The 27745-nt window shown below is 44.7% G+C and overlaps 1 protein-coding gene across 2 annotated transcripts in view; it reads right to left on the bottom strand.

The window, feature by feature from the left end:
• GAD1 (glutamate decarboxylase 1) overlaps positions 1-27745 on the bottom strand; it is a 130128-nt gene that overhangs the window by 63171 nt on the left and 39212 nt on the right. For both annotated transcript variants that reach the window (XM_075317315.1, XM_075317316.1), the window contains exons 4-5: positions 9649-9807; positions 4920-5162 (exon numbers count right to left, since the gene is read on the bottom strand). In XM_075317315.1, the coding sequence (XP_075173430.1) occupies positions 4920-5162; positions 9649-9807 (402 nt within the window). The remainder of the gene's footprint in view (positions 1-4919; positions 5163-9648; positions 9808-27745) is intronic.

Raw genomic sequence — 27745 nt, 5'->3', positions numbered from 1 at the left:
TGGTGTTGGAGCGACCTCTCCAATACCAACGATTTTTACCTCTTTTGCGATCGTTTTAGGTCGCTCAGAGGTGTTACATGCTGCAATGTCGCTAACGACGCCGGATGTGCGTCACAAACACCGTGACCCAGACGATATATCGTTAGCGATGTCGCAGCGTGTAAAGCACCCTTTACGTAGGTTGAAAAAAGACCTAGGTCCATCTAGTTCAACCTTCCTCCACCAATTTTATATTTTGTCACTTTTATAACCAACAATGTTGTGTGTACTGTGGAAATCATCCAGCCCTCTTTAAAAGCTGTTATATTATCTGCCATTACTGCCTCTTATGGTCGGGCATTCCACAGTCTGACTGCTTTAACTGTAAAGAACCCTTTCCTATTTAGCTGCCGGAATCGCTTTTCTTCCACTTGCAGTGTATGCCCCCTGGTCCTTAGTATTGTCTTTGGAAGGAATAAGTCATGTACTCGTCCTTTATATTGACTACACATGTATTTATACATATAAATGAGATCTTCTCTAAGACATATTTTTTCTAAGCAAAACAACTCTAACTTTTTCAACCTCTCATCATACGTGAGGCCTCCATTCCTTGTAGTAGTCTAGTTACTCGCCTTTGAACTGACTCTAACTCCTGAATATCCTTTTTAAAATGTGGAGCCCAAAACTGGATCCCATATTCCAGATGTGGCCTTACAAGTGATTTATATGATTTATAGAGGGGTAACAATAACAATACGTTGATATCACGGGACCTAATCTCTCTTTTATACACCCTAAAATCTTGTTTGCTTTTGCAGCTGCTGCCTGACATTGAGTGCTGCTGCTCAGCTTACTAACGCTAGGACAACTTCATATTTTAGGCAGTTGCTATTCCCTAAGGATAGCCCTTGGATGGAGCTGTTTCTACCAGACAGGATGGCATTTCTGAGTCTTATCCCTGTATAGGTTCATTGAGATATTATACTATATATAATGACAATATAAAATATATTCAAATATAGGATTATTTTTGCAACTAGCCTTTTTTATTTATCTTAACCCATTTTTTTTTTTTAAAAAGTAACTTTTTTTGCAGGATATAGATTTTGACCTTTCTGCCTAAAAAGACAAAATCATATACAGTGCCTACAAGTAGTATTCAACCCCCCGCAGATTTAGCAGGTTTACACATTCGGAATTAACTTGGCATTGTGACATTTGGACTGTAGATCAGCCTGGAAGTGTGAAATGCACTGCAGCAAAAAAGAATGTTATTTCTTTTTTTATTTTTTTTTTTTAAATTGTGAAAAGTTTATTCAGAGGGTCATTTATTATTCAACCCCTCAAACCACAAGAATTCTGTTTGGTTCCCCTAAAGTATTAAGAAGTATTTCAGGCACAAAGAACAATGAGCTTCACATGTTTGGATTAATTATCTCCTTTTCCAGCCTTTTCTGACTAATTAAGACCCTCCCCAAACTTGTGAACAGCACTCATACTTGGTCAACATGGGAAAGACAAAGGAGCATTCCAAGGCCATCAGAGACAAGATCGTGGAGGGTCACAAGGCTGGCAAGGGGTACAAAACCCTTTCCAAGGAGTTGGGCCTACCTGTCTCCACTGTTGGGAGCATCATCCGGAATTGGAAGGCTTATGGAACTACTGTTAGCCTTCCACGGCCTGGACAGCCTTTGAAAGTTTCCACCGGTGCCGAGGCCAGGCTTGTCCGAAGACTCAAGGCTAACCCAAGGACAACAAGGAAGGAGATCCGGGAAGATCTCATGGCAGTGGGGACATTGGTTTCAGTCAATACCATATTTAACGTACTCCACCGCAATGGTCTCCATTCCAGACGAGCCCGTAAGGTACCTTTACTTTCAAAGCGTCATGTCAAGGCTCGTCTACAGTTTGCTCATGATCACTTGGAGGACTCTGAGACAGACTGGTTCAAGGTTCTCTGGTCTGATGAGACCAAGATCGAGATCTTTGGTGCCAACCACACACGTGACGTTTGGAGACTGGATGGCACTGCATACGACCCCAAGAATACCATCCCTACAGTCAAGCATGGTGGTGGCAGCATCATGCTGTGGGGCTGTTTCTCAGCCAAGGGGCCTGGCCATCTGGTCCACATCCATGGGAAGATGGATAGCACGGCCTACCTGGAGATTTTGGCCAAGAACCTCCGCTCCTCCATCAAGGATCTTAAGATGGGTCGTCATTTCATCTTCCAACAAGACAACGACCCAAAGCACACAGCCAAGAAAACCAAGGCCTGGTTCAAGAGGGAAAAAATCAAGGTGTTGCAGTGGCCTAGTCAGTCTCCTGACCTTAACCCAATTGAAAACTTGTGGAAGGAGCTCAAGATTAAAGTCTACATGAGACACCCAAAGAACCTAGATAACTTGGAGAAGATCTGCATGGAGGAGTGGGCCAAGATAACTCCAGAGACCTGTGCCGGCCTGGTCAGGTCTTATAAAAGACGATTATTAGCTGTAATTGCAAACAAGGGTTATTGCACAAAATATTAAACCTAGGGGTTGAATAATAATTGAACCACACTTTTATGTTGAAAATGTATTAAAATTTAACTGAGCAACATAACTTGTTGGTTTGTAAGATTTATGGATCTGTTAATAAATCCTGCTCTTGTTTGAAGTTTGCAGGCTCTAACTTATTTGCATCTTATCAAACCTGCTAAATCTGCAGGGGGTTGAATACTACTTGTAGGCACTGTAGGTGAGAATAATTAAGTTTATATAGCGCCATCATATTCCACAGCGCTTTACAGACGTTCTTCTAAGGTTTTTCTCTATTATCTCTATTATGATGTCCATTTCTCAGATGCCACTTCTCCTATACCACAGTTTGTTAATCCTAGATTTCTGACCAATCTCACAGATGAAGAAATTGGTCTATATTAACCGTTTACACTCACGATTATTCCATCAGGGTAGAACTAATCCTCATCTTCATCTTCTTTTATGATCATCCTAAAATGAAACCTTTCTATTCCCTATAATGGAGTTGTCTCAGATATATTTCAGATGTTTATACACACTACAATCATTGTGATTGACAGACAGATCAGATTTCTCTGCTCCTTTCTTATCTCCTCTTCCCACAATCGCGTACAAGATTTCTCTCGTGCATGCCCCATACTCTGGAACACTCTACCTCAGCACATCAGACTCTCACCTACCGTGGAAAGCTTCAAGAGGAACGTTAAGACCCACCTCTTCCAACAAGTCTACAACCTACAATAGCCATCAGTCCAGTAGACCACTGCGCAACCAGCTCTGTGCTCACCTATTGTACCATCACCCATTGCCTGTAGACTGTGAGCCCTCGCAGGCAGGGTCCTCTCTCCTCCTATACCAGTCTGTTTTGTACTGTTAATGATTGTTGTACGTATACCCTCTTTCACTTGTAATATATAATAATAAATAATAATAAATAATAATAATAATTTCTGGCAAGTAAGACGGATTTCAATCAGATCAACTGACTATTTTCACACCAGCTTAGATTAATATTCACCTGATTGGACTGAAATTGGACCAATATTTGTATATATAAAAGTGGCCTTAAGACACCCATACCCAATAGAATAACACCGGTTGAACAGGATCATATCGGTGGGCTCAGCCAACAGTCTAATGTGTATTGGGATCCTCGACAGAGGACATTGGAGGAAATAGTAATGTGGCATGTCTGATTTCATACTTCTGATCCTTTTACACAATATAAATGTAGCGCCCCTGAAGCCATCAGGGTGCTACAAGGTTCTGCATCCCCACTAGGATGCAGGGCCTACTCCCTAGGGCCTCGGGATACCAGTGCCGGTAACACCAAAAACCCAGGTAATGCCAGTTTTTCCCCAACAATCCCCTATACAATGGTGCAAAGCTAGGGTCGGACCAATGGATGGCTGCCTAGAGGTGAAGCCAGTCCAGTCCACTAGTTGACTAGGTGGGAGGGAAAGACTGTGGAGAGTAGTCAGTGTTAGACAAGAGTAGAGTGTGGAGGAGTAAAGGTGGAAGTGTGGAGTCGTACTGGCTCGGGTTAACAGTAACCTGTTACCGAGGAGAGTAGTTGTTGGTGGAGTACGGTGGAGTACTCCCGGAACTACGCACCAACGGGGTACAGGACCCTAGGATAGGAAAGAGCTCCAAGCCGACCTGTTAACACCTGCATAGAGAGGGGACCATCAAGTACCTTGCTGACCCTAAGAATCCGTAGACTCAGTTGCAAAGAGAGAACCGGGGACAGGACCAGAGACTCCAACGCCACAGTGTTCACGCTACTGTCAGGCGGACAGAAATGGACAAACCACCGGACGGGGTGTTGCTCTACGCCACGGGGACCCATGTACCAAAGACAGGTGCAGGGGAAGAAGGTACCAGAGTACTAAACAGGCACTGGGACAAAGGGGACCTGGAGGTGAAACCAGTCGGCCTCGGGTAACTTGTTAACATCAACCAGCAGTGAGTAAAAACCAGTTGCAATAAACCCTCTGTGTGGACTACCTTCTTCCGACGCCCATCACATCACCCATCCTCTGGGGCCCGGCCCTGCTTGCGGAGGGCCTACCATCCAGGCTGCAATTAACACCAACACCAGTAGTGACATTATGCAGCGGCGGCTCCATATATATAGCTGCAACACCACAAGTGGCGTCACGTATGAACATTACTCTAATCCCCTGTAAATACACTCCCATCATAAAAAGGGCCCAGGGCACGGAACCGGGCAACAGCCACACCAGTGTCATTCCCAAGATACGCACTGTCCGGAACCGAGTACCCCATATCCCTGGGCGTGACATAAACATGGTATTTTCTTCTTCTTCTTTGTATTATTTCTGATCATGTTAGGCAAACAGCAGTCACATTTACCGGTATATACGTGTATAACAGTTCATTAAAGTAACACACCTGTCCTTACTCCATACTTCAAAGTATCTCTGCAGTCCACGAGGATCTGCTCCAGTGACTCAGGGTTGTCCGACAGCTCCAGGTTGAAACCTTCTATTCCTTCCAGAAGCTGGTGTGGGTGGTGAAAATCTAGGACTTTGGTGGATCTATCAAAGGTTTTCCTTACATAGTTCATGAGAATATCAACCACCTCCAGAAGAAACTGCATGGTGGGTTCCTCTCCATTCTTGGCAGGCAGTAAATCTGCAGAACAAACAAGCTATTAGCGGGCTGGCCTTTAAATCTGCAGAAGCAGAAGATGAATGACCACGTGTGAGTGTCAGCTAGGTGCTGGGATCTTTATATATGACTTTGGCTAGGGGAATACAAATTGTCTGCACAAAATACTAAGTGCGCTGTCACCCATCACCCTGACAGTTGTGGCCCTTTCTCATTTGGAATTAGCTATATTTCTCCCTCTAATCTTTTCTCACTACCAGTCATCTCAGTGTCACTGTCATTGAAGCCTTCTGCAGGCATTTTGGGCTTACAAGGATAGCAGATATTTTTTATATAGGCAGGAATGTAATTTAGTATAAAATTTCTTCAAGGCAAATGATGCAAAATACTCACAAAATGGGTAATAATAATTCATAACAAAAACGTACAAGAATATACAGTTGAAACCAGAAGTTTCCCTCCGTTCTCTATAAAGACATATCTGCAGGTTTTTCTCACTATCTGGAATGGAATCAGAATAAACCTTTCCCGTTTTGGGTCAATTAGAAACCAAAGTTATTTATATTTGCCAAATGCCAGAATAATGAGAGAGAAAGAATGTTTTAAGGCATTTTCATTACTTTCTGCAAAGTCAAAAATAGAAACTAAAATTTAACTGTTTGGCCATAATGACCATTGTTACATTTGGAGGAAAAAATGAGAAATTTTGAAACCTACAAACACCATCCCAACTGTGAAACATGGGGGTGGCAGCATCATGTTGGGGGGGTTGTTTTGTTGTAAGACGGACTGGTGCACTTCACAAAATAGATGGCATCATGAGGAAAGAAGATTATGTGGCAACACTGAAGTAACATCTCAAGACATCAGCCAGGAACTCAAAGCTTGGGCAGAAATGGGTCTTCCAAATGGACAATGACCCAAAGTATACTACCAAACTGATTACAAAGTGGATTAAGGATGACAAAGTCAAGGTTTTTTGAGTGGCCATTACACAGCTCTGATCTGAATCCTATTGAAAAGTTATGGTCAAAGCTGAAAAGATCGGTGCAAGCAAGGCGACCAACAAACATGGTTCAGTTACACCAGTTCTGTCAGGAGGAATGGGCCCAAATTCCTAGATGGCATCATGAGGAAAGAAGATTATGTGGCAACACTGAAGCAACATCTCAAGACATCAGCCAGGAACTTAACGTTTGGGCTGAGATGGGTCTTCCAAATGGACAATGGCCTGTCCCATACTGCCAAACTGGTTACAAAGTGGCTTAATGATAACATAGTTAATGTTTTGGAGTGGCCATTACAAAGCCCTGATCTGAATCCTATTGAAAAGTTATGGTCAAAGCTGAAAAGATCGGTGCGAGCAAGGTGACCTACAAACATGGTTCAGTTACACCAGTTCTGTAAGGAGGAATGGGCCCAAATTCCTACCAACTATTATGAGAAGCTTGTGGAAGGAGATCCAAAACGTTTCACCCAAGTCATACAGTGTAAGGGCAATGGCACCAAATACTAATGAAATGGATGGAAACTTTTGACTTTGCAGGAAGTAATAAAATGCCTTTAAATATTCTCTCTCTTTCTCATTATTCTGGCATTTGGCAAATAGAAATACGGTAATTTTGGTTCCTAATTGACCTAAAACGGGAAAGATTTATTCTGATTTCATGACAGATAGTGAGTAAAACCTGCAGATGTGTCTTTATAGAGAGTGGATGGAAACCTCTGGTTTCAACTGTATATACAAATTGCATTTGCTCCAGTATTGTGGGGTCCAGAGGAGTCATAGCTATCTATCTATCCTACCTGAAACGTCATGTGCCGGTAATAAAAAGATGTCAGGACTATGGTTAGCATACAGGGGAGTGTGTGAGTAAATTTCACAAAATTGTGACTAAAAGAATTGCCAACTTACATAAATTAGAGCTTTCGAATAAATGTATTATTAAGCAGCGCACATTACAATGGTAAACTTCTATTGTATGAGAATACATTGTGGTAACCGCTGGGCTGCTGTCAGAGGGATGATGAAACCATGTGTTAGCAAAAACTAGCGATTTATTCAGTCTACACGTTTCGAAGTCTCCGACTTCTTCATCAGGACTTTAGCTAAAACTATGATGTGGCTAAGGTCCTGATGAAGAAGTCAGCAACTTCGAAACGCGCAGACTGAATAAACCACTAGTTTTTGATAACGCATTGTTTCATCCAACTCACAGCAGCCTAGTATTAACCACGATTTCTTCCCATACAATAGTGCTGGATCGTGGCTGTTATTTCCCCGATAAGACGCATCTCATTTCCGCTCTTTAATGGTAAACTCCTACAAATATTGCACACCATACATTGGTAAACGTAAACTAAATTCTATAACATTATTATACATAAAAACCAGTATAATATGGAAACACATGAGCTGCAAACTACATGGAAGAGTATAATATACAGTCTGAGTATGTAGTTAATTTAGATAATTATTCTACTCACTTATATAGCAGTATCATATTCTGCATCACTTTACAGACATTATTGTTGCTGTCCTCCATTGGGCTCACAATCTAAATTTCCTATCAATATGTCTTTGAAGTGTGGTAGGAAAACAAAGAACCCAAGCAAGGGAAGAACATACAGAATCTTTGCAGATGTTGTTTTTAGCGGGATCTACACAGACACGGGTAGAAAGGCAATGAGAAGTAAAACCCAGCAAGAAGCAGGGAGTGTAGTAGAAATGTAAAAAGTATACATTGAATAGCCAGTAAGCATAAAAAGTGGTGCATGAAGGTAAAAAAACAAACAAGATGCAGCACAACCACACCATATGTTTCGCTTATAGCTTCCTCATGGGGAAAGTTCCACCTAAACTTACTTATGAGGAAGTTGCCCCTATGAGTAAGCTATAAGCGAAACATAAATCAAAAGTTGTGTTGCGTCTTGTGATTTCTATCAAATGGGGGGGCGTTTCCCCTATAAACGAAATGTATGTTGAAGTTGTGCTGTATTTTGTGATTTATATTTACATTTGTGCACTGCTTTTTTTTCATTGCTGGCTACTGAATGTATAATCCTGGTGTCTCTATACTCCTCGTAGATTTGTGCGATTTTCTTCACGCTGCTCTTCTATAGTATATCAGTAAGTGTAGATTAACCACATATTCCCCACTGTTTCTTACTTGCAATCCTTGCAGTTTGTAGCTCAGCTCTCTGTGTATTTGTTCTCCATATTATACTGTTTGTTTTTTTAGGTATGCTTTTAATGTAATATGATAAAGTGTTTTTTACGTTTACTGTAAAAAGAAGCATTAATAGAGTATTACTGGTTCAGCAGATAATGTTATACAATTTTATAGTATAATTTTGAATTAATCACAATTTTCAAGACTTCAGCTTGTTGGGACAAGTTTTAATTTTAGTAGATAAAAAAAAAAAGATCTAATAGTTTATTTGCTGAAACTGTAGTAGCCCTTTAAATAATCACAACAGTAAGATACTCTCATTAGGAAATACCTCCAATTGTATAATAAAAATATATAAACAGTTCATCAGTTATAATATTATATCATGTCCCCTTGTATGAGTAACCGGAACACAACATAAAAGAATCTTAAAAGTTAGGTATGAAAAGCAAGTTTAAAATTGTAAAAAAAAATATATTTAATGTAATATATATTTTTTAATACATATATTTTTATTTTTTTTTAAGAAAAAAATAAAATATTTTTATTATTAAAAACTAGTGTAAAATGTTGCATTTTTTATAATATATATATATATATAAACATTTTTAAAAATGTAAAATTTTAGACTTCTTTTTAATAATAAAAATATTTTCTTTTTTTAATATATATATTTTTTTTATAAAAAAAATGTAAAATGTTAGACTTGTTTTTAATAATAAAAATATTTTACATTTTTTTAGTATATATATATTTTTATAAAAAAATGTAAAATGTTAGACTTGTTTTTAATAATAAAATATTTTACTTTTTTTAATATACGGTACTTTTTTTCTAAAAAAAAAAGTAACATTTTAGACTTGTTTTTAATACTAAAAATATTTTACTTTTTTAATATATATATTTTTTTTATAAAAAAAATTGTAAACTGTTAGACTTGTTTTAAGTAATAAAAATATTTTACATTTTTTTTATATATATTTATTTTATAAAAAAATGTAACATTTTAGACTTGTGTTTTATAATCAAAATATTTTACATTTTTTTAATATATATATTTCTAGAAAAATGTAAAATTTTACACTTCTTTTTTATACCCAACTTTTAAACTTTTTTTATGTTGTGTGTCGGTTACTCATACAAGGGTACATTAAGTATGAAAATAAGTTATAATTTTGAACAAACAATGCAAAATACTGAAAATTAATGTACTAAAATTCCACCACATTTTGCAATCAAACGGCTAGTTTTAAAAATTTGTCAAGAGTTCAAAAAGTTGACCATCATTATTGAGAAGCTTTAGAAGCCAATAAGTGGACGGAGAGTTGGAGTCTTACCTCTGGCGTACAGGTTGGAGAAATCCGTCTCGGTACGTTTGAACCTGGATTCTGTCTCAATATTCTCGCAGACCAAAAGATTTTTGGACGACTGTCTCTCCTTGAAAGAGCTGACGATTCTGCTCCTTTCCTCCAAGCTGTTATTCCTCTGCAGGAAGCCTACATTATTACAAACAGAACAAGTCACCGGAAGGCTCTTGTCATCCCTCAGCATGGCGGCACAGGGATGGATACAAGTTCTGGCTTTGGAACAGTAGATCAAATGTGAGGTTACCCTCGCGAACTCGTAACCAGGCCCATAGAAAGGGCTATTTATGGACTTATCGGATAATAGGAGGCAGATCTACAAGTGACATCAGCCGACATTGAAAAAAAAAATCCAGTCATGCAAAGGACAAATGAATTCTCCATCATTTGGTGCAGAGGTAAATTCTTATTAAGTTGATCAGACAGATTCCACTTCACTAATCAGCCACTGGGAAGCGGTTCAGGATGAGTCAATGCTATTACAGCCTGCAGGCAAAGTTTATGGACTGAGCGGACAGATAGAGGGGGTAGCGATGTGTGATTAATAGCCGGACCACTTTCCCTCACCCTCCTGTTGCTGGTTCCTAAAGAAAGGATAATAAAATCCTTATCTTCTCCCATAACAGCCACTCATTTGTTATATATCCTTACACTCCAGAAGGGTAAATTAATATTTGTGACATGGCCGATTAGGGACAGAGGGAGAATTGGAATCCAAGCAGAGGTTGCGGGTCATGTTTTCCCGTCAATTCTACTTTTATGTTCAATCTATTTTTATTGACGTTCCAGCAGAACAGTAACAAATCAAGGATGAGAACAAAACAGTGGGGTCCTATGGACCCAAACAATGGAAAAGATGATGACATACGAATCTAACAAACCCATATGTTAACAAGTAAGACAGAACTCATCCCAACAATCGGTACTTAATTCTACTTTGAAAGGACAGGACCATGGTGAATGAAATGTAATTAATAGTGATGAGCGAGTATGCTTGTCACTACTCGGTACTCGCACGAGTATCACTGTACTCGGGCTACTCGGCGGGTACCGAGTAATTTCGCGATACTCGTGCTGTACTCGTGGTCTTCATCCCTGCATGTTGGCGCTCTTTTGAGAGCCAGCCCTCATGCAGGGATTGGCTGGCAGACCACTGCAATGCCACAGCCCTGTTAGTTGTGGAATTGCAGTGATTGGCCGGCCCGCACAGCGTGACCGAGCCTTTATACCGGCGGGCGCGCTGTGCTCTGCACACAGCCATCTCATATTCCCTGCTTTCCCCGCCCACAGGCGCCTATGATTGGTTGCAGTGAGACACGCCCCCACGCTGAGTGACAGGTGTCACACTGCACCCAATCACAGCAGCCGGTGGGCGTGTCTATACTGTGCAGTAAAATAAATAATTAAAAAAACCTGCGTGCGGTCCCCCCAATTTTAATACCAGCCAGATAAAGCCATACGGCTGAAGGCTGGTATTCTCAGGATGGGGAGCCCCACGTTATGGGGAGCCCCCAGCCTAACAATATCAGTCAGCAGCTGGCCAGAATTGCCGCATACATTAGATGCGACAGTTCTGGGACTGTACCCGGCTCTTCCCGATTTACCCTAGTGCGTTGGCAAATTGGGGTAATAAGGAGTTAATGGCAGCCCATAGCTGCCACTAAATGCTAGATTAATCATGTCAGGCGTCTCCCCGAGATACCTTCCATGATGTATTCTGCAGCTCCTGTCACCTTCATGCAGCACAGCTGGATGGGACGCTGGAGGACTGTGGATTTCGCCGGACATGGAGGGTTTGTCGGGGTTAATAAATTGGTGATGAGGGACTTTGTTAGTGTTTTTTATTTCTAATAAAGGATTTTTTCAGGTGTGTGTGTTTTTTAACTGTAATTTACAGATTAATCATGGAAGGAATCTCGGGGAGACGCCTGACATGATTAATCTAGGATTTAGTGGCAGCTATGGGCTGCCATTAACTCCTTATTACCCCGATTTGCCAACGCACTAGGGTAAATCGGGAAGAGCCGGGTACAGTCCCAGAACTGTCGCATCTAATGTATGCGGCAATTCTGGGTGGCTGCTGACTGATATTGTTAGGCTGGGGGGCTCCCCATAATGTGGAGCTCCCCATCCTGAGAATACCAGCCTTCAGCCGTATGGCTTTATCTGGCTGGTATTAAAATTGGGGGGACCGCACGCCGTTTTTTTAAATTATTTAATTATTTATTTCACTGCACAGTATACACACACCCACCGGCTGCTGTGTTTGGGTGCAGTGAGACACCTGTCACTCAGCGTGGGGGCGTGTCTCACTGCAACCAATCATAGGCGCCGAAAAGCAGGAAAGCAGGGAATACGAGATTGATTAATGAGCGGCCGGCTTTTTCAAAAGAGGAAAAGCCGCCGGAGTTTAGTGAACAGCTGTGCAGCGCCGCGGCAGTGATCGGGGAACGGTAAGTATGAGAGAGGGTGGAGACTGACCGACAGACTGTGAGAGGGGTACAGACAAGACAGAGAGAGACAGACAGAGCGAGACCGACCGACGGGAGATAGAATGAAAAAAAAAATGACCGACATCGCTAGTAAAAAGCACAAAACGTGAGTTTTGGACATCGGAGTGCCACACAATGTTTTTACGTAAAATCTTTCATGTAATAATCTCAAAAAGTAACATACACCAGCTCTATCTCACTATTGGGTATGTGCCCTTAACATTTCCGCCATGAAAATTCATTTTGGTGTCATTTTGGAAGGTTTTCTCGTGAGCCGTAAAAATGGCGTAAAACTCGGACAAAATTGTTCACAGCTGTGACTTTTGAGTGATAAATGCTTCAAGGGGTCTTCCCCATGCTGTTGCCATGTCATTTGAGCACTCTTCTGAGACTTTTGTGACATTTTTAGGGTTTCTACATGCTGCCGGTGGTCATTTCACAAAAATACTCGGGTCTCCCATAGGATAACATTGGGCTCGGTGCTCGGGCCGAGTACACGAGTATCTTGGGATGCTCGGCCCGAGCCTCGAGCACCCGAGCTTTTTGGTACTCGCTCATCACTAGTAATTAATTGCCATGGCTTGTATTATCGAGTTAAAGGGGGGAAATTTGCCATTGTTACATTTTAGAATAATTATTTGAAACTGCAAGTTTAGTGAATAAATTACAGACTTTGGCAACTGTGAACAAAATGCCTTGCCCCATTTGGGGCTTCAAAACCCACACATATTACCATTAATTATAAAATGCTTTGTGAAGGACAATGGCACAGATTTAAAGGGATTGTCTACTACTTTTACATTGATTGGCTATCCTTAGCATAGATCATCAATGTGTGATCGGCCGGGGTCCGACCCCCCCCCCCGCCGATCAGCTGCTCTCGGTCCCAGCGGCAGCAGCTGGAAATGCTCAGCTCCGTCACTGCTCCGTCTTCTGATAGTGGCCGCTGCCGGGTACTGCACTTCCGCCTCCCATTTTAATCAATAGGAGGCGTAGATGCAGTACCCGTCCTTGGCCACTATGAGAAGACGGAGCAGCGCCAGAGCTGAGCATTTTTGGCTGCCTGCTGTCGCCGCCGGGACCAAGAACAGCTGATCGTTGGGGGTGCAGGGTATCGGACCAGACATTGATGACCTATCCTAAGGATAGGCCATCAATATAAAAGTAGTGGACAACCCCTTTAACAATACAGTCTAAAATAAAGGCACAATTGACCCCAAAACTATACTAAATCTTCCCCAGATTAGGGCAAAATCAAATAATGTATCGCAATAATGTAGGATAGTAGAATGAGACAACACTAAAAGGTATCACAATAGCTTCCATGTTCCATTGCAGTGTCCACATTCACTATGACATAATATACAAAGAGCTTCCTCCAACCTAAATAATTATTCAAAGGTCTTATATAAAACACTGTCCAAATGACAAGAATCAAAACTGGCACCTCATGGTGCTGAGCAATGTCCCCCAGGACATAAGGGACTGGTGCTTGCTTTCCTTCTTGTTCCCCTTTCCATTACCTTTTGTGTCCATTTTCCCCTACATTGTAGTGCCAATGGGGGAGGGAATTTTTTACAGGTTTCCAGCATGCAATCAACTTTAAACCCTTTGTCTATGAGCCTCATGGTGGATTATGGTATTCATCATATATTCAAAACTGTTCTTGTGTTTTGTCAAAAAATATCACATGATATATTTCGTATTAAAGTAGTGGAACATTTAAAATAAACTGTTAATTTGAATATGGTCCATTGGTTTTGCAGGTGGGTAAAGTCACATCTGTTTTAACACATTCATGTACTGAATTCTTAACACATGCACCTTTAATGAATTATGATTTTTTTTTTAACCACAACCACCTGCATTTTTTAACTTTTTTCATAATGTGGTGTTTTCAGTTAGAAATTTATGTAAATCATTTACAGTTTATAACTGGAGGAAACCTTTCCACAGCACTAGTTTCCATATTAAAATAATAAGTTTTATCTGTGGAAGAGAAAAGCGCGCATAGGGTCTTACCCGGTATGGGATTGGAAATGAAGTGCCAAGAAACACTCACCTATTGAAGTTGTGTCAGGCACAACTCCTTAAATGCACATGTATTTAAATGGTGGTCAGCAACAGCCCCAAAAGAAGCAATGCAACAATAAGGGTAAAAAATGAAATACGGGTTTGATCCTGCGCTAAAAACTACAGGAATCCAAGGAGGTATAATAAATTCCTTTTTCTTTATTTCCGCAGGTCAACGCGTTTCAAAGACATATCCGTCTTCTTCATCAGGACAAAATAATGCTCATTTTGTCCTGATGAAGAAGACGGATATGTCTTTGAAAAGCGTTGACCTGCAGAAATAAAGAAAAAGTAATTTATTATATCTCCTTGGATTCCTGTGGTTTCTAGCGCAGCATCAAACCCGTATTTCTTTTTTTACCCTTATTGTTGCATATTAAAATAGTGAGTACTTTAAGGCAATTTAATCTCAATTGATAGATAATTGTTATGTGATCGATTGGCCAATTTGAAATTTAAAAATTAAAGCAACAACTTTTTTTCCACTTTCTGTTGTCAAATAAAATCCATCTCTAGCCGCAGAGAGGCCGAAACTGATTACAGGAATAGGTGATGGATCTTTGGATCTCTTCTCCTGCTCTCCTGTCTGACATACTTAATTTAGGAATAACAGAGTTTTCCGTTCAGGGCAGTTAAGCCACTGAACAATGCCAGAAGTAAGGCATAAAGTTCCAGCACCTATAGTGCTTACAGAATGCTCATGAAGAAGATCCACCCATGGATGGCAAGTTACAGATCCTGAGAATTACGACACTTCTTGGACATATTAGACTGATATGTGCACCAAAAACTATTTTATCTTGTTATGGCAAATGAAGGTAATTTTTCTACAGGTTATTTAAAAAAAGGTCCACTCTAGAGCTCGCTGGTGATGTGATCCTGTAGCGTGGATATTTTTAAAACAGAGGAACAGTGGTATAAACAAGGGTTTAGAGTTGATATAGTAGGGATTGCAGTGCCAATACAGATGCCAGGAGGCTCCATTTTGCTTTGTGGCTGGTTTAATCTATTTATGTGCCTGTTGTCTGAATCTTATAAGTAGACCGCGTAGTTTCCAAAGTTAACGTTGTGACAAACTGAAACATAATGGATTTTAAAGATTGATAGCCAATTAAAAAGATAGGTCAGTTTTGTCCCAATTTTCCAAAAGTTCCCTGAAATACTGGATCTATGCATAATTTGGGCAATGAGTGTCACCAACTGACTGCTCTTCGAATGCCTTTAGAGACAGAATGCTCTGCCAACACATTCACTGTCAGGATCCATTTTCTCAGCTGTTGGACACAGATGCCACATAGTACCGAGGGGCCATTAGGGCTCGTGTAGCTGACAGAGTATAGCATTTTAATTGCTGCCAGTAATCCTTAAGATGCACCCGTTTTTTTTAGACTTGCTTAAGGGTATGTGTACACAGCATGTATAATACTACGCTATGTTTACCAAGGCGAAAATGCTCCAGGCTTGACTCATTTTCCTAAAGTGTCTTCGTCAGCACCTTTTTGCGGCCGCCAATGTCTTTACCCCATACTTTCAAGAATAGAATGAGCATGTCACTTCTATTAAAGGGGTTGTCCACTACTTTGACATTGATGGCCTATCCTTAGGCGGGCTTTGCACGCTGCAACATCAGTAACAATGTGTTACCGACGCTGCAGCGATAGTCCCCGCCCCCGTCGCAGGTGCGATATCTTGTGATTGCTGCCGTAGCGAATATTATCGCTACGACAGCTTCACATGCACTCACCTGCCCTGCGACGTCGCTCTGGCCGGCGACCCACCTCCTTCCTAAGGGGGCAGGTCGTGCAGCGTCATAGCGACCTCACACGGCAGGCGGCCAATAGAAGCAGAGGGGCGGGACGCAGGTAAGGTGATGTTCCTCGCTCCTACGGCTTCACATACAGCGATGTGTGCTGCCGCAGGAACGAGGAACAACATCGTACCGTCGCGGCTGCAAAATTATGGAAATGTCGGACCCTACACCGATCATACGATAATGACGCTTTTGCACTCGTTAATCGTATGAAAATGGATTTTCACACTACGATATCGACAGTGACGCCGGATGTGCGTCACTTTCGATTTGACCCCACCGACATCGCACCTGCGATGACGTAGTGTGCAAAGCCCGCCTTAGGATAGGTCATCAATGTTTGATCAGCCGGGGTCCGATACTTCGCACACCAGCCAATCAGCTGTTCTCTGTCCCGGCGGTGGCAGCAGGCAGCCGGAAATGCTCAGTTCCAACATTGCTCCATCTTCTGATAGCGGCCACGACCGGGTACTGCACATCCACCTTTCATTCTAATCAATAGGAGGCAGATGTGCAGTACCCGGCCTCGGCCACTATCAGAAGACTGAGACGCTCCGGAACTGAGCATTTCCGGCTGTCTGCTGCCGCCGCCGGCACCAAGAGCAGCTGATTGGTGGGGGTGCGGGATGTCGGACCCCGGGCGATCAGACATTAAAGACCTATCCTAAGGATAGGCCATCAATGTCAAAGTAGTGGACAACCCCTTTAACTGTGTCAAAGGTTTTGAACCATGAAGTGGTTAAAAGAAGTGGAACATTGGCACAACAATCTCGTTTTGGCCTTGCTGTGCATTGTTTGTTTTTTTACACCGATTCCAGCTGGAATTCTCCAGAATCCAAAAAAGTCGCTGCGTATAACGTCACACAAGAGCAAAATTCTGGATCTGCAGATTTTTGTCACAAAATCTTAAAGATTTAAATTAATGGTGTATAGAAGTAAGGAAAATGTAGGATAAGAAGCTGACCTTTACGGTTCCAAAATACCCCCTCTACTTAATTTGCTGCCATTATAGTTGAACCTGTAAAGTCATTCTTTTCCATTCCTACTGTATTTTGTCTTTGTTGGTTTTACGCCCCTTCAGACGAGTAATTGCATCCTTTCACTGCCTCAGATTTAGTCACATCTCCTGCAAGGGCATTCATTTATTACCGCCTATTGCTCTTCAACACCATCCACATACCGGGACTGGATCTGTTGCCAAGCAACAGGATTTTTTTCTTTTTGCATATTAAAGCTGCGCACAGCGACAGGGTAATTTGCATTAACAAAATTAGCTCAACTGCACATTAAAACCATAAGTTCATTTACTATGCATCGTGCCAGCGGATAAGCACAGCTACTGTTTATTTTGTTCTTTTGGTTACCAATGTTTTTAGTACTTTTGAGACTATAGGTAGGGGTATGTTATATTGTATTGGGCGTATGAACAGTTACATCCCCTACTACTGCAACCCCTTCTGATTCCACGTTTCCCCAGGTAAAATAATAAAGCCTTTACTCACCTCCTGTACCGTTGCTGTTTTAATGATGTTGGCGTTCCTGGGGCTCATCTCGGGTTGTGACGTCACACAGCATCCAATCAGCACTGACTTCCTTGTCCCCGCCTTTGGACCAAACGACCAATCAACAGGAAGTGAGTGGCAGCTGCAGCGCTCACTTCCTGTTGATTAACTTGTTTGGTCCAAAGGTGGGAGGACAGAAGCCAGCACTGATTGGATGTGGGACTCGCGTGACTTTACAACCCCAGGTAAGCCCCGGCACCATAGGCCGTGTCACTGCTGGAATGGCACCAGTAGAGGAGGTGAGTATAGGCTTCAATATTTTACCAAGGAGAAACACGTGGAATCAGAAAATCAGTATGTTCACAACTATTATTACATCTCAAACTCTGTATCCAAGAAATAACATGTTCCTACCACAGCCAATCTTCATTTTTTTGCATTTTAGTTTTTTCCTTCCCTGCATCCAATAATAATAATTATTATTATTATTATTATTATTATTATTAATAATAATATTTTTTTTTCCTTGACATAGCCACATGAAGTTTTATTTTTTTTTTACTTTTTTTTTCAGGATGAGTTGTAGTTTTGAAAAACATCACTAATCTACAGAAAAAAGGGGAAAATTTTCAAGTGCAGTGAAAAGGTTAAAAAAACAATTCTGCCATTGTTTTATTGAGTTTTATTTTTACGGTGAAATGACCTTACAACATGATTCATTGGGTTAATATCATTACTAGTTTTATTTTTTAATTATTTTTTATCTGTTAAAAAAATTCAGAACTTTGTAAAAAAAAAAAGTAAAAAATTGATTTTGTCACCATTTTTAAAGACCCTTAACTCTTTATATTTCCATCACCAAGGCAGTATGAGGGCTTGGTTTTTGTGGCAAACTGTAGATTTTGTGGGCATCATCTCGATATCATAAGATTTTTTGATCACATATTTTTAGAGGGAGGAGCAGTAAACGAACAATAGTAATTGTGGTATTTTTGTGGGTTTTTTATGTTTTTTTTTAACTCCCATGTTTTACATAAAGGGATAAATAATTTTATATTTTGACCAGGTGTTTTTGGAAGTGGCAAGGACAAATATGTTCTTTTTTTTAAAAAATGTGTGTGTTCTTGTATTGTGAAATGGAGAGTCGATTCAATCTATTATGGTTTTTTTTTCTATGGGTTAAACAGCATTGATCGCAGTCAGTTTTCCGAACCCTTCACCGTGTAAATGCATCTTTTCATTGCTTTAGATTTAAGGCCACTTTACACACAGAGATAAATCTGTGGCAGATCTGTGGTAGATCTGTGGTAGATCTGTGGTAGATCTGTGGTAGATCTGTGGTAGATCTGTGGTAGATCTGTGGTAGATCTGTGGTAGATCTGTGGTTGCAGTGAAATTCTGGACAATCAGTGCCAGGTTTGTGGCTGTGTACAAATGGTACAATATGTCCATGATTTCACTGCAACCACAGATCTGCCAAAGACTTATCTCTGCGTGTAAAGTGGCCTTTAGGCGGGCTTTGCACACTACGACATCGCAGGTGCGATGTCGGTGGGGTCAAATTGAAAATGACGTACTTCCGGCATCGCATGCGACATCGTAGTGTGTAAAGGCTCGATGATACGATTAACGAGCGCAAAAGCGTTGTAATCGTATCATTGGTGCAGCGTCGGCGTAATCTATGATTACGCTGACGCGACAGTCCGATGTTGTTCCTCGCTCCTGCGGCAGCACACATCGCTGTGTGTGAAGTCGCAGGAGCGAGGAACATCTCCTATCGGCGTCACTGCGGCTTCCGTAGGATATGCGGAAGGAAGGAGGTGGGCGGGATGTTTACATCCCGCTCATCTCCGCCCCTCCGCTCCTATTGGCCGCCTGCCGTGTGACGTCGCAGTGACGCCATACGACCCGCCCCCTTAATAAGGAGGCGGGTCGCCGGCCAGAGCGACGGTTGCAGGACAGGTGAGTCCATGTGAAGCTGCCGTAGCGATAATGTTCGCTACGGCAGTTATCACAAGGATATCGCTGCTGCGACGGGGGCGGGGACTATCACGCTCGGCATCGCAGCATCGGCCTGCGATGTCGCAGCATGCAAAGTGCCCCTTAGTCTCATGTCCAACAAGGCCATAGCTCTGATCGCTGCTGTTAGAGGTAAATACAGACTGCATAACATAGGCACCCAACATGTGCCATTTATGTACTGTGGATGTCATACAGCAAGTGCAATAAGTATTGAACACGTCACCAATTATCTAAGTAAATATATTTCTAAAGGTGGTATTGAAATGAATTTCTCACCAGATGTTGGTAACAACCTATCAAATCCACACACACAAAGAAATCAAACCATAGATGTCCATAAATTAAATGATGTGTAATAATGAGATAGGGATAAAGTTTTGTACACATGAAGAAAGAGAGGTGCAAAAAGCCATGGAAAGTCATGACACCAGCTAAAATCTATCAATAACTAGAAAGCAATGCTGCCACTGTAGTAAAAAATAGTATCAGCTGATTCAACTGATGGCCTATAAAAAGTTGTCTCATACCAAAGTGCCATACAAGAAACATCTGATGATGAGTAAAATCAGTGAGCTGTCTCAAGACCATCACAACCTCATTGATGAAAAGCATACTGATGGCATTGGTTACAGGAGAATGTCTAAACTTCTGAAGTTTCCATCGAGCACTGTTGAAGTTTAAACAACATCATTTTACCTGTAATACTGCCACCAGAGGGAGCCAGAGCTCTGCAGCAGAAGACACTACACAGAGCAATGAGAACCAGGAAGTGAATACACAGCGTTCTCATACACTACCTCAAAGCACAGCTGAGAAGCAGAGCTGCAGAGCATGCAAGGAATAGTCAGGCAGGCTGGGTCAAACACCGTACGGGCAGAAGCAGGATCAAAGGAACGAGCAGAAGCGGAGTCAAAGTCAGGCCAAGGTCAGTAGCGGAGGAAGCAACCGAGTGGGGAAATAGGAGAGGGGACAGAGGACAGGAGGGACGACCAGGGGACGGAATACAGACAAGTGCACGGGGACACAGGAACAGACAGATCAGGATATCACTCACAGGACCAGCAATCACAGGCAAAGCAGTGCTAAGCTTATAGCCGGCGCTGGTTCACTGGAAATGTCAGCTTTTAAGGCATCCAGGGTCCGGAAGTGAGGCCCGAGAGAAGGCTCCGCCCCCTAGCCATGTGGACGGGGAGGCGAACCATGACATTACCATAAACCACCAATGGCCATATGCTCCCTGCAAGATTTCAGATAGAGAAGTGAAAAGGATTAACAAAAGTGTTGTCCAAGACTCAAGCACCAGTTGTAGAGAGCTACAGAGAGACCTCGAATCAGCAGGTACAATTTCTTCAAAGAAGACAATAAGTAATGCACTCCCTCTCCATGGCCTGTATTCACACTCACCATGCAAGACTCCACTGCTGAACAAAAAGCATGTTCAAGTGCGTTTAATGTTTGCTCAACAACATTTAGACAAGCCTGTGAAATACTGGTAGAATACATTGGAACCTTGGTTTACGAGAACAATCCATTCTGTGAGTGTGCTTGTAAACCAAGTCACTCATCTAGCTAAGCAAAATTTCCCATAGGAAATAATTGAAATTCAGACAATTCGTTCCACAACTTGTGCAATGTCCCATCCTGGTCCCCTATTGTGCCATTCCACACACACACACACACACACACACATAAACATACACACACATATTATGCTCACCTTACCCTCCGTTCCCTTGGCGGCCTCCTAGCTCTTGTAGTCCTCAGATATGTGTATCCGGTAACCATCGCGAGCGATGGCGTAGCTTCCGCTATCAGCGCTTCAGCAGCTGACGTCATACGCAGGAGCTACTTGCCTCTGATTGGCCACCCCAATATAACACTTGCATATCGACTCAACCAGCTTTGTGATGGGTGTACGATACATACGAGTGAATGGGGTCAACTGAAGTAACTTGAGCAGCCAGGTGCCTGATAGAATTGCTGTGTAACATGCCTAAAAGCGGTACCCATGGGCAAGTTCTGGTTCATTATCACCCTGACACACTATAAAAAACTGGGCACTCTATGTGTGTGTGGTGGTAATGTGGCAACACCTTCATATTAAGGCTGGTCCCGCTCTGTACGGCATCAGACCCATTTGTCCCCAGTGTACGGAAGCTAGATACATTTATGAAAGCAAAGTTCTCTTTACTTAAGAATAAACTTAGGTACAAAGGGTAGGAGGTAGTACACTTGAGGTTCTCTTCTGCCCAATACAGAGGCAAATACATAGTGGTTTCAGGCAACGTCACTCTACTTTGGTGAAACGTTACACAGGCAGAACAGATACGGTGAACCTCCATCTTCCTGATACAGGACAATTCGGGTCAATGTGTTATGCTGTGAACCCTATACCCAAACTACTTGCTGTAATCCCTTACAAGTGATAATCATAGAGCTGCTACCCCATCACATGTCCTCAACTGGGCAGATCCTTTTCTTTCCTAAGGTCCTCCACGATTGGCCAACACTGGTCTCACTCCCAAAAGTCTCTTTCTAGCAGGTATTACCCACTTGCCTGTATGGTAGATCTCTGTCGCCACTAAGATTACTTGCCGGACTTGCTCCCTTATTCTTTACACACCCAACACTTCTTCTCTCTGAAGGTGTCTTGTTTAACTGACATTGAACCAAGAACCCTCTCACACTCGTCTCTATCACTTCTCCCTCACCCAGCTGACTAGGTATTAACCCTGTCCTTTCCAAACAAAAGTTTAAAAAGGAAGACAGTAACCCTTTGTAGTTAGTGGTTTGTACTGCAGCCCACAGGGAAATTAACTCTTGTTACCACAGGAAAATATGGTAGAAATACAAACATTACACAAATATGATTGTTGTCTTCAGGGGGGATGTGACAGCCCATCCACCTCCTTATACTTGTAGAAAAAAAAATGTTGATGCATTGGCTTTGCCCACTTTTGGGGTCCTTTTTTATTTTAATTAAATGCATGCTTGGGGCTAAAGATGAGCTAGGCATATCATCTATATAGCTTCCCAAGGACAGTTGGCTACAGTTGGGTCCCGTCATTCTCTACCCTTATTAACATTGACTGACTGATGCAAGGTGAGGTTTTAATAGTAGAATAGGACCATCCAGACTGGGTATACCTTGTGTGATCACGTTTACACTTTTTGAACAGTGTAAAGGCCGCTTTAGCGATGTCGTTGCGTGTGACAACTACGTGCGATCGAAAATCGTCGCAAACACATGCAAAATCGTTAGTCGGTGACATGCCCCCCTATTCCCAATTATCGTTGCTGCTGCAGGTACGATGTTGTTCGTCGTTCCTGCGGCAGCACACATCGCTATGTGTGACACCGCAGGAATGAGGAACCTCACCTTACCTGCGACCGCCGGCAATGAGGAAAGAAGTAGGTGGGCGAGATGTTACGTCCCGCTCATCTCCACCCCTCCGCATCGATTGGGTGGCCGCTTAGTGACATTGCTGTGACGCCGAACAAACCGGCCCCCTTAGAAAGGAGGCGGTTCGCCAGTCAAAGTGACGTCGCTAGGTAGGTAAGTCTGTGTGATGGGTGTTAGCGATTTTGTGCGCCACGGGCAGCGATTAGAAGGGCAGTGAGCCCCATAGGGGTGAATGGACCCCATGACGATCGGGAGGGTGCAAGGTTAGGAAAGGGTTAATGGGCTTGCATGGGATGGGGGATATGTGGGAGTACAGGATTGGTAGAAGGGAGCTGTAAGGGGATTGGGGGGGAGCAAGGATGGGGTGGGGTGTTGTGAGAGGTATAAGAGAGGGGGGTGTACTGATCACCTCCCCTTTCGTCGCTTGATCTCTGTGTGATCTCTGTGTCCCAGGACGTACTGCTGCCTCCTGCCATGGCTGCCCTTGCTGAACTGCTGGAGATGGTGCGGGGGGCCTCCGAGGTATTAGGAGTGGATGCCCTGAGGCAGCAGCTGGCAGCGGTCTGTGGGGCTGGAGCGGCGCCGCCTGCTGTTCCAGCGCCCGGGCCGATGCTACGTGCTCGGCGGGCGCGACCGCCGGAGCGCTACTCCCCCAGCTGGAGGGGGAGAATACGATCAAGGAGCCCCTGCGGGGACCCTCCGGAGCAGCGGCGGAGCCCTTCCACTCACCTAGGGGAGCAGCCGGCCACCGGGAGGAATCCGCGTCGGAGATCCCGTGGGTCGGGGGTGGGCGGAGCCTCGGCGAGGCCCACTTCCGGTCCGCGGCCTGCGCAGCATCGGACCGGAGCATGGATGACGGCAGCCCCCAGTGATGTGCCGGCTGGGGGTGGCGCTCGGCGTGCCGGATTGCCGGAGGAGACTCCCTGCAGGCCGCAGGGGAGAGCTACAGGACGGAGGACGGGAGCGGATGCGCGCGGCGAGGTCAGGAGATCGGAGGAGGGGTACGGTGGCCCGCAGGCACAGAGGAGATCGGTAGTCACGGTCCCCCCCGGCGAGGAGCGTGCTGGGGGAGGGTCCCGGCGAGGAGCAAGCTCGGCACGGCCTTCCTGCAGTCGGCAGGGAGAGAGCCCTCTGAGGACGGCAGGAGAAGTGGCGGCGCAGCAGGATGGCACGACTACAGCGAGGAAAGACGGCGGCAGGGCGCCACGGCGGGAGAAACGGAAGAGGTCAAGCAGGAGTCGCCCGGACGAGCAGGGTGCGGTGACCGTGGGGGTCGACGGCCGCCAGGTGCGGGCTGTCCCCTCGCTGGTCCCCCCTGAGGATTTCGGCAGCGCATCTGACTCCAGCGAGGAAGAAGGAGCAGCGGCGGGTCGGACGGAGCAGCAGCAGGAAGATCGTGGCACGGCTGTTCCGGGGTCGGCGCAACGGCAGCCTGGTGAGCAGACAACAGAAATGTTTCATGCTGTGGGTAGCGCGAGCGGGGGCGGGGGTTCCGTCGCGGGACGCGTTGCGCTGGGGGCGAGTGCGGTAGGGCAGTCTGGTTTACCGGGTCCGGAGTTTTGGGGGCAGCTTATGGGGGTGTTGCAGGGGTTGTCTGCGGAACGGGTTAGTCGGACTGGGCCTGGGGCTCCGGTGGGGGCGTGGGTGGGCCCCACGGAGGTGGTGCGGACAGAGGCGCCGGTGCGCGAGGTTGCGTCGGGGGACCCGACCTCGGCGGCAGGTACGGGACAGGAGGCAGGTGGGGCGGCTTCCGGGGGCGCAAGTAAGGAGGCGGAAAAGGAAAAAGAAAAAAGGAGGAAGAGGTTGTGCGCTTGGATGATAGGGCGAGGAGTGAAATTTATGTGTGTTTTGAAGGTCAGTTAGGGGTTCATTTGAAAAAGGAGGTGAGGGAAAAGATTTGGAAAGGGGAGTATGTGGAAATTTTTTCCCTGCTTCCCTTGGAAAAGTTTAATTTGGATAAGGTAAAGCCCAGTGATACAAAAAAGGAGAAGGAGGATGAGGAAAAACGGAGGTATAGGTTGATCCCGAGGACGTTTACTAACTGGCTACAGGCCTTTGCGATCTTAGCCAGCGTGATCGGGGAAAAGGAGCCGGAGCATTGTTCCGCCCTATTTGGATATATGGATGCGATAGGGGAAGCGTATAGAGTATACGGCGGTTTAGGGTGGTTGAGATATGATGAGCAGTTCCGGCAACGGAAGGCTTTGCGGCCGGGAGTCCAGTGGGGCCACAAGGATATTTCTTTGTGGATGCGGTTAATGACGGCGCCGGTTCAGCCCTTTCGAGGGGGTGCCGGGAGCCCGGGTGCGAGCGGCGGGTCCTCGGCTGGACAGAAAAAGGGAGCTTGTTGGCAGTATAACGAGGGACAGTGTAAGTTCGGGGCCTCTTGTCGGTTCAAACACGAGTGTTCCGGATGTGGAGGGTCCCACCCTCTGGCCAGGTGCTTCAAGAAAGGGAAAGGAAAGGCGGGGGATGGGTCTGGAAAAAGGGAGGACGCCAGTGAGGGTCGAGGCGATGCTTCCCTATTTAAGTAGATACCCGGATGTTCGGGCGGCGGAGTTGTTGGAACGGGGTTTTACGGAGGGCTTTCGGATTCCGTTTGAATCTGAGGCGCCGGTGTTTCGCCCGGGAAACCTGAGGTCCGCAAAAGAACATCCGGCGGTGGTGAAGGAAAAGCTGCAGAAGGAGGTGGAGTTGGGAAGGATGGCGGGCCCATTCCAGGACCCGCCATTCTCCAATTTACGGATTTCCCCCCTTGGGGTGGTTCCTAAGAAGGAGCCGAACAAATTTCGGCTCATTCATCATCTATCTTATCCGGCGGGATTGTCGGTGAATGATGGGATATCACCGGAATTGTCGGCGGTATGTTATGTATCGTTCGATAGGGCCTTAGAGCTGGTAAGGGTAGCGGGGCGGGGGGCCCTGATGGCAAAGGCGCATGTGGAAGCAGCTTTTCGTTTACTCCCGGTGCATCCAGAGAGCTTTCATCTCTTGGGGTGTATGTGGGATGGTGAATACTATGTGGATCGTTGCTTGCCGATGGGCTGTTCCATTTCGTGTGCTTATTTTGAGGCATTCAGTACGTTTGTGGAATGGGTAGTCAAGGAGGTGGCAGGAGTCCATTCGGTGATTCACTATTTGGATGACTTCTTTTGCGTGGGTCCGGCGGGCTCTTCGGTTTGCTCCTTGTTGTTGTTCACGTTAGAGCGGATCGCGCGTAGCCTGGGTATTCCGTTGGCAAAAGACAAAACAGAAGGGCCGGTGACGGTTTTATGTTTCTTAGGTATCGAAATTGATACACTGGCAATGGAATGCCGGTTGCCGGAGGGGAAGCTGTTGGATTTGAAGGCGTCGGTGCGGTTTTTGTCTCAGGCCAAGAAGGTGCAGTTGCGCGAGTTGCAGTCAGTGCTCGGAAAATTGAATTTCGCTTGTCGCATTATGCCGATGGGGCGGATATTTAATAGGAGACTGGCGGGCGCAACCGCGGGGGTAAAAGCTCCAAATCACTTTGTCCGAGTGACAAAAATGATAAAAGGGGATTTGTTGGTGTGGGAGGAGTTCTTGGACCGGTACAACGGTCGGACCCTTTGGATGAACGAGGCAGTGTCCAATAGCCAGCTGGAATTGTACACTGATGCTGCTGGGGCGACGGGTTTTGGAGCAATTTTTCAAACGCGCTGGTGCGTGGGAAAGTGGCCGCAGCGTTGGGTGGAAGCAGGTTTGGTGAGGAATTTGGCGCTGTTGGAATTGTTTCCCATTATTGTGGCGGTGGAGTTGTGGGGCCCTGTTTTTGCTGGAAGAAGGGTTTGCATGCATTGTGACAACATGGCGGTGGTGCATTCCATCAACGCACTGTCGGCAAAATCCCCGCCGGTTGTGGGGTATTTAAGGCATCTCGTGTTGCGTTGCTTGGATTTAAACATTTGCGTGGTGGCTCGGCATGTGCCTGGGATTCACAACGAGGTGGCTGATGCGCTATCACGGTTTCAGTTTTGCAGGTTCAGGAAGCTGGTGCCGGAAGCTGACGCGGAGGGAGAACCTTGCCCGAACTGGCTGTGGGACCTGGCATCGGTATAGCATTTGAGGGAATTCGGAGATCGGTGTCTGAGGCTACTTGGTGCCGATATCAGGCGGTGTGGAAGGAATGGGCAGAGTTGGAAAGTAGGGAGTTCATGGAGTCGGGTTACAAGGGTCGAGTATTGGGGGTACTGATGTTAATAAGTGGGGATTTTTCGGAAGGCAGGTCGGTTTCGGTGATTGGTTGCAAGTTGGCGGCGTTGGCCTTTTTGTTCCAGATGCAAGGGGTTCGGGACGCAACTAAGGATTTTCTGGTGCGACAGGCAATGAAGGGTTTTCGGAAAGGGGCTCAGTCGCGTGACTCTAGGCGGCCGGTGTCATTGCCATTGTTGGTGCGTTTAGTGGGGTGTTTAGGGGAGTTATGTTCGTCTCCTTATGAGCGGGTGTTGTTTTCGGTAGCTTTTGTACTGGCGTTTTTTGGGGCCTTTCGTATTGGCGAATTGGTCAGCCCGACTAAGCAAGCGATGGGTGGTTTGCTGTTGGGTGATGTAATGCTGGGGGAGGATAGAGTGGAATGTCGGCTTCGTTTTTCTAAGACGAATCAGAGGGGCCGGGGGCGCTTAGTAGTGTTGTTCGCTTTATCGGGGCACCAGTTGTGCCCAGTGTTACATGTGTCAGAGTTTTTAAAAGTGCGCGGCGGTTACCCTGGTGTTTTTCTTAGACATGCGGAGGGATTGGCTTTGTCGCGGTA

This window comes from Anomaloglossus baeobatrachus, chromosome 7 (assembly GCF_048569485.1).
Source record: "Anomaloglossus baeobatrachus isolate aAnoBae1 chromosome 7, aAnoBae1.hap1, whole genome shotgun sequence".
NCBI classification, from domain to species: Eukaryota; Metazoa; Chordata; class Amphibia; order Anura; family Aromobatidae; genus Anomaloglossus; species Anomaloglossus baeobatrachus.
The sequence above is the reverse complement of the archived record's forward strand: the minus strand, read 5'-3'. Positions and strand labels throughout refer to the sequence as shown.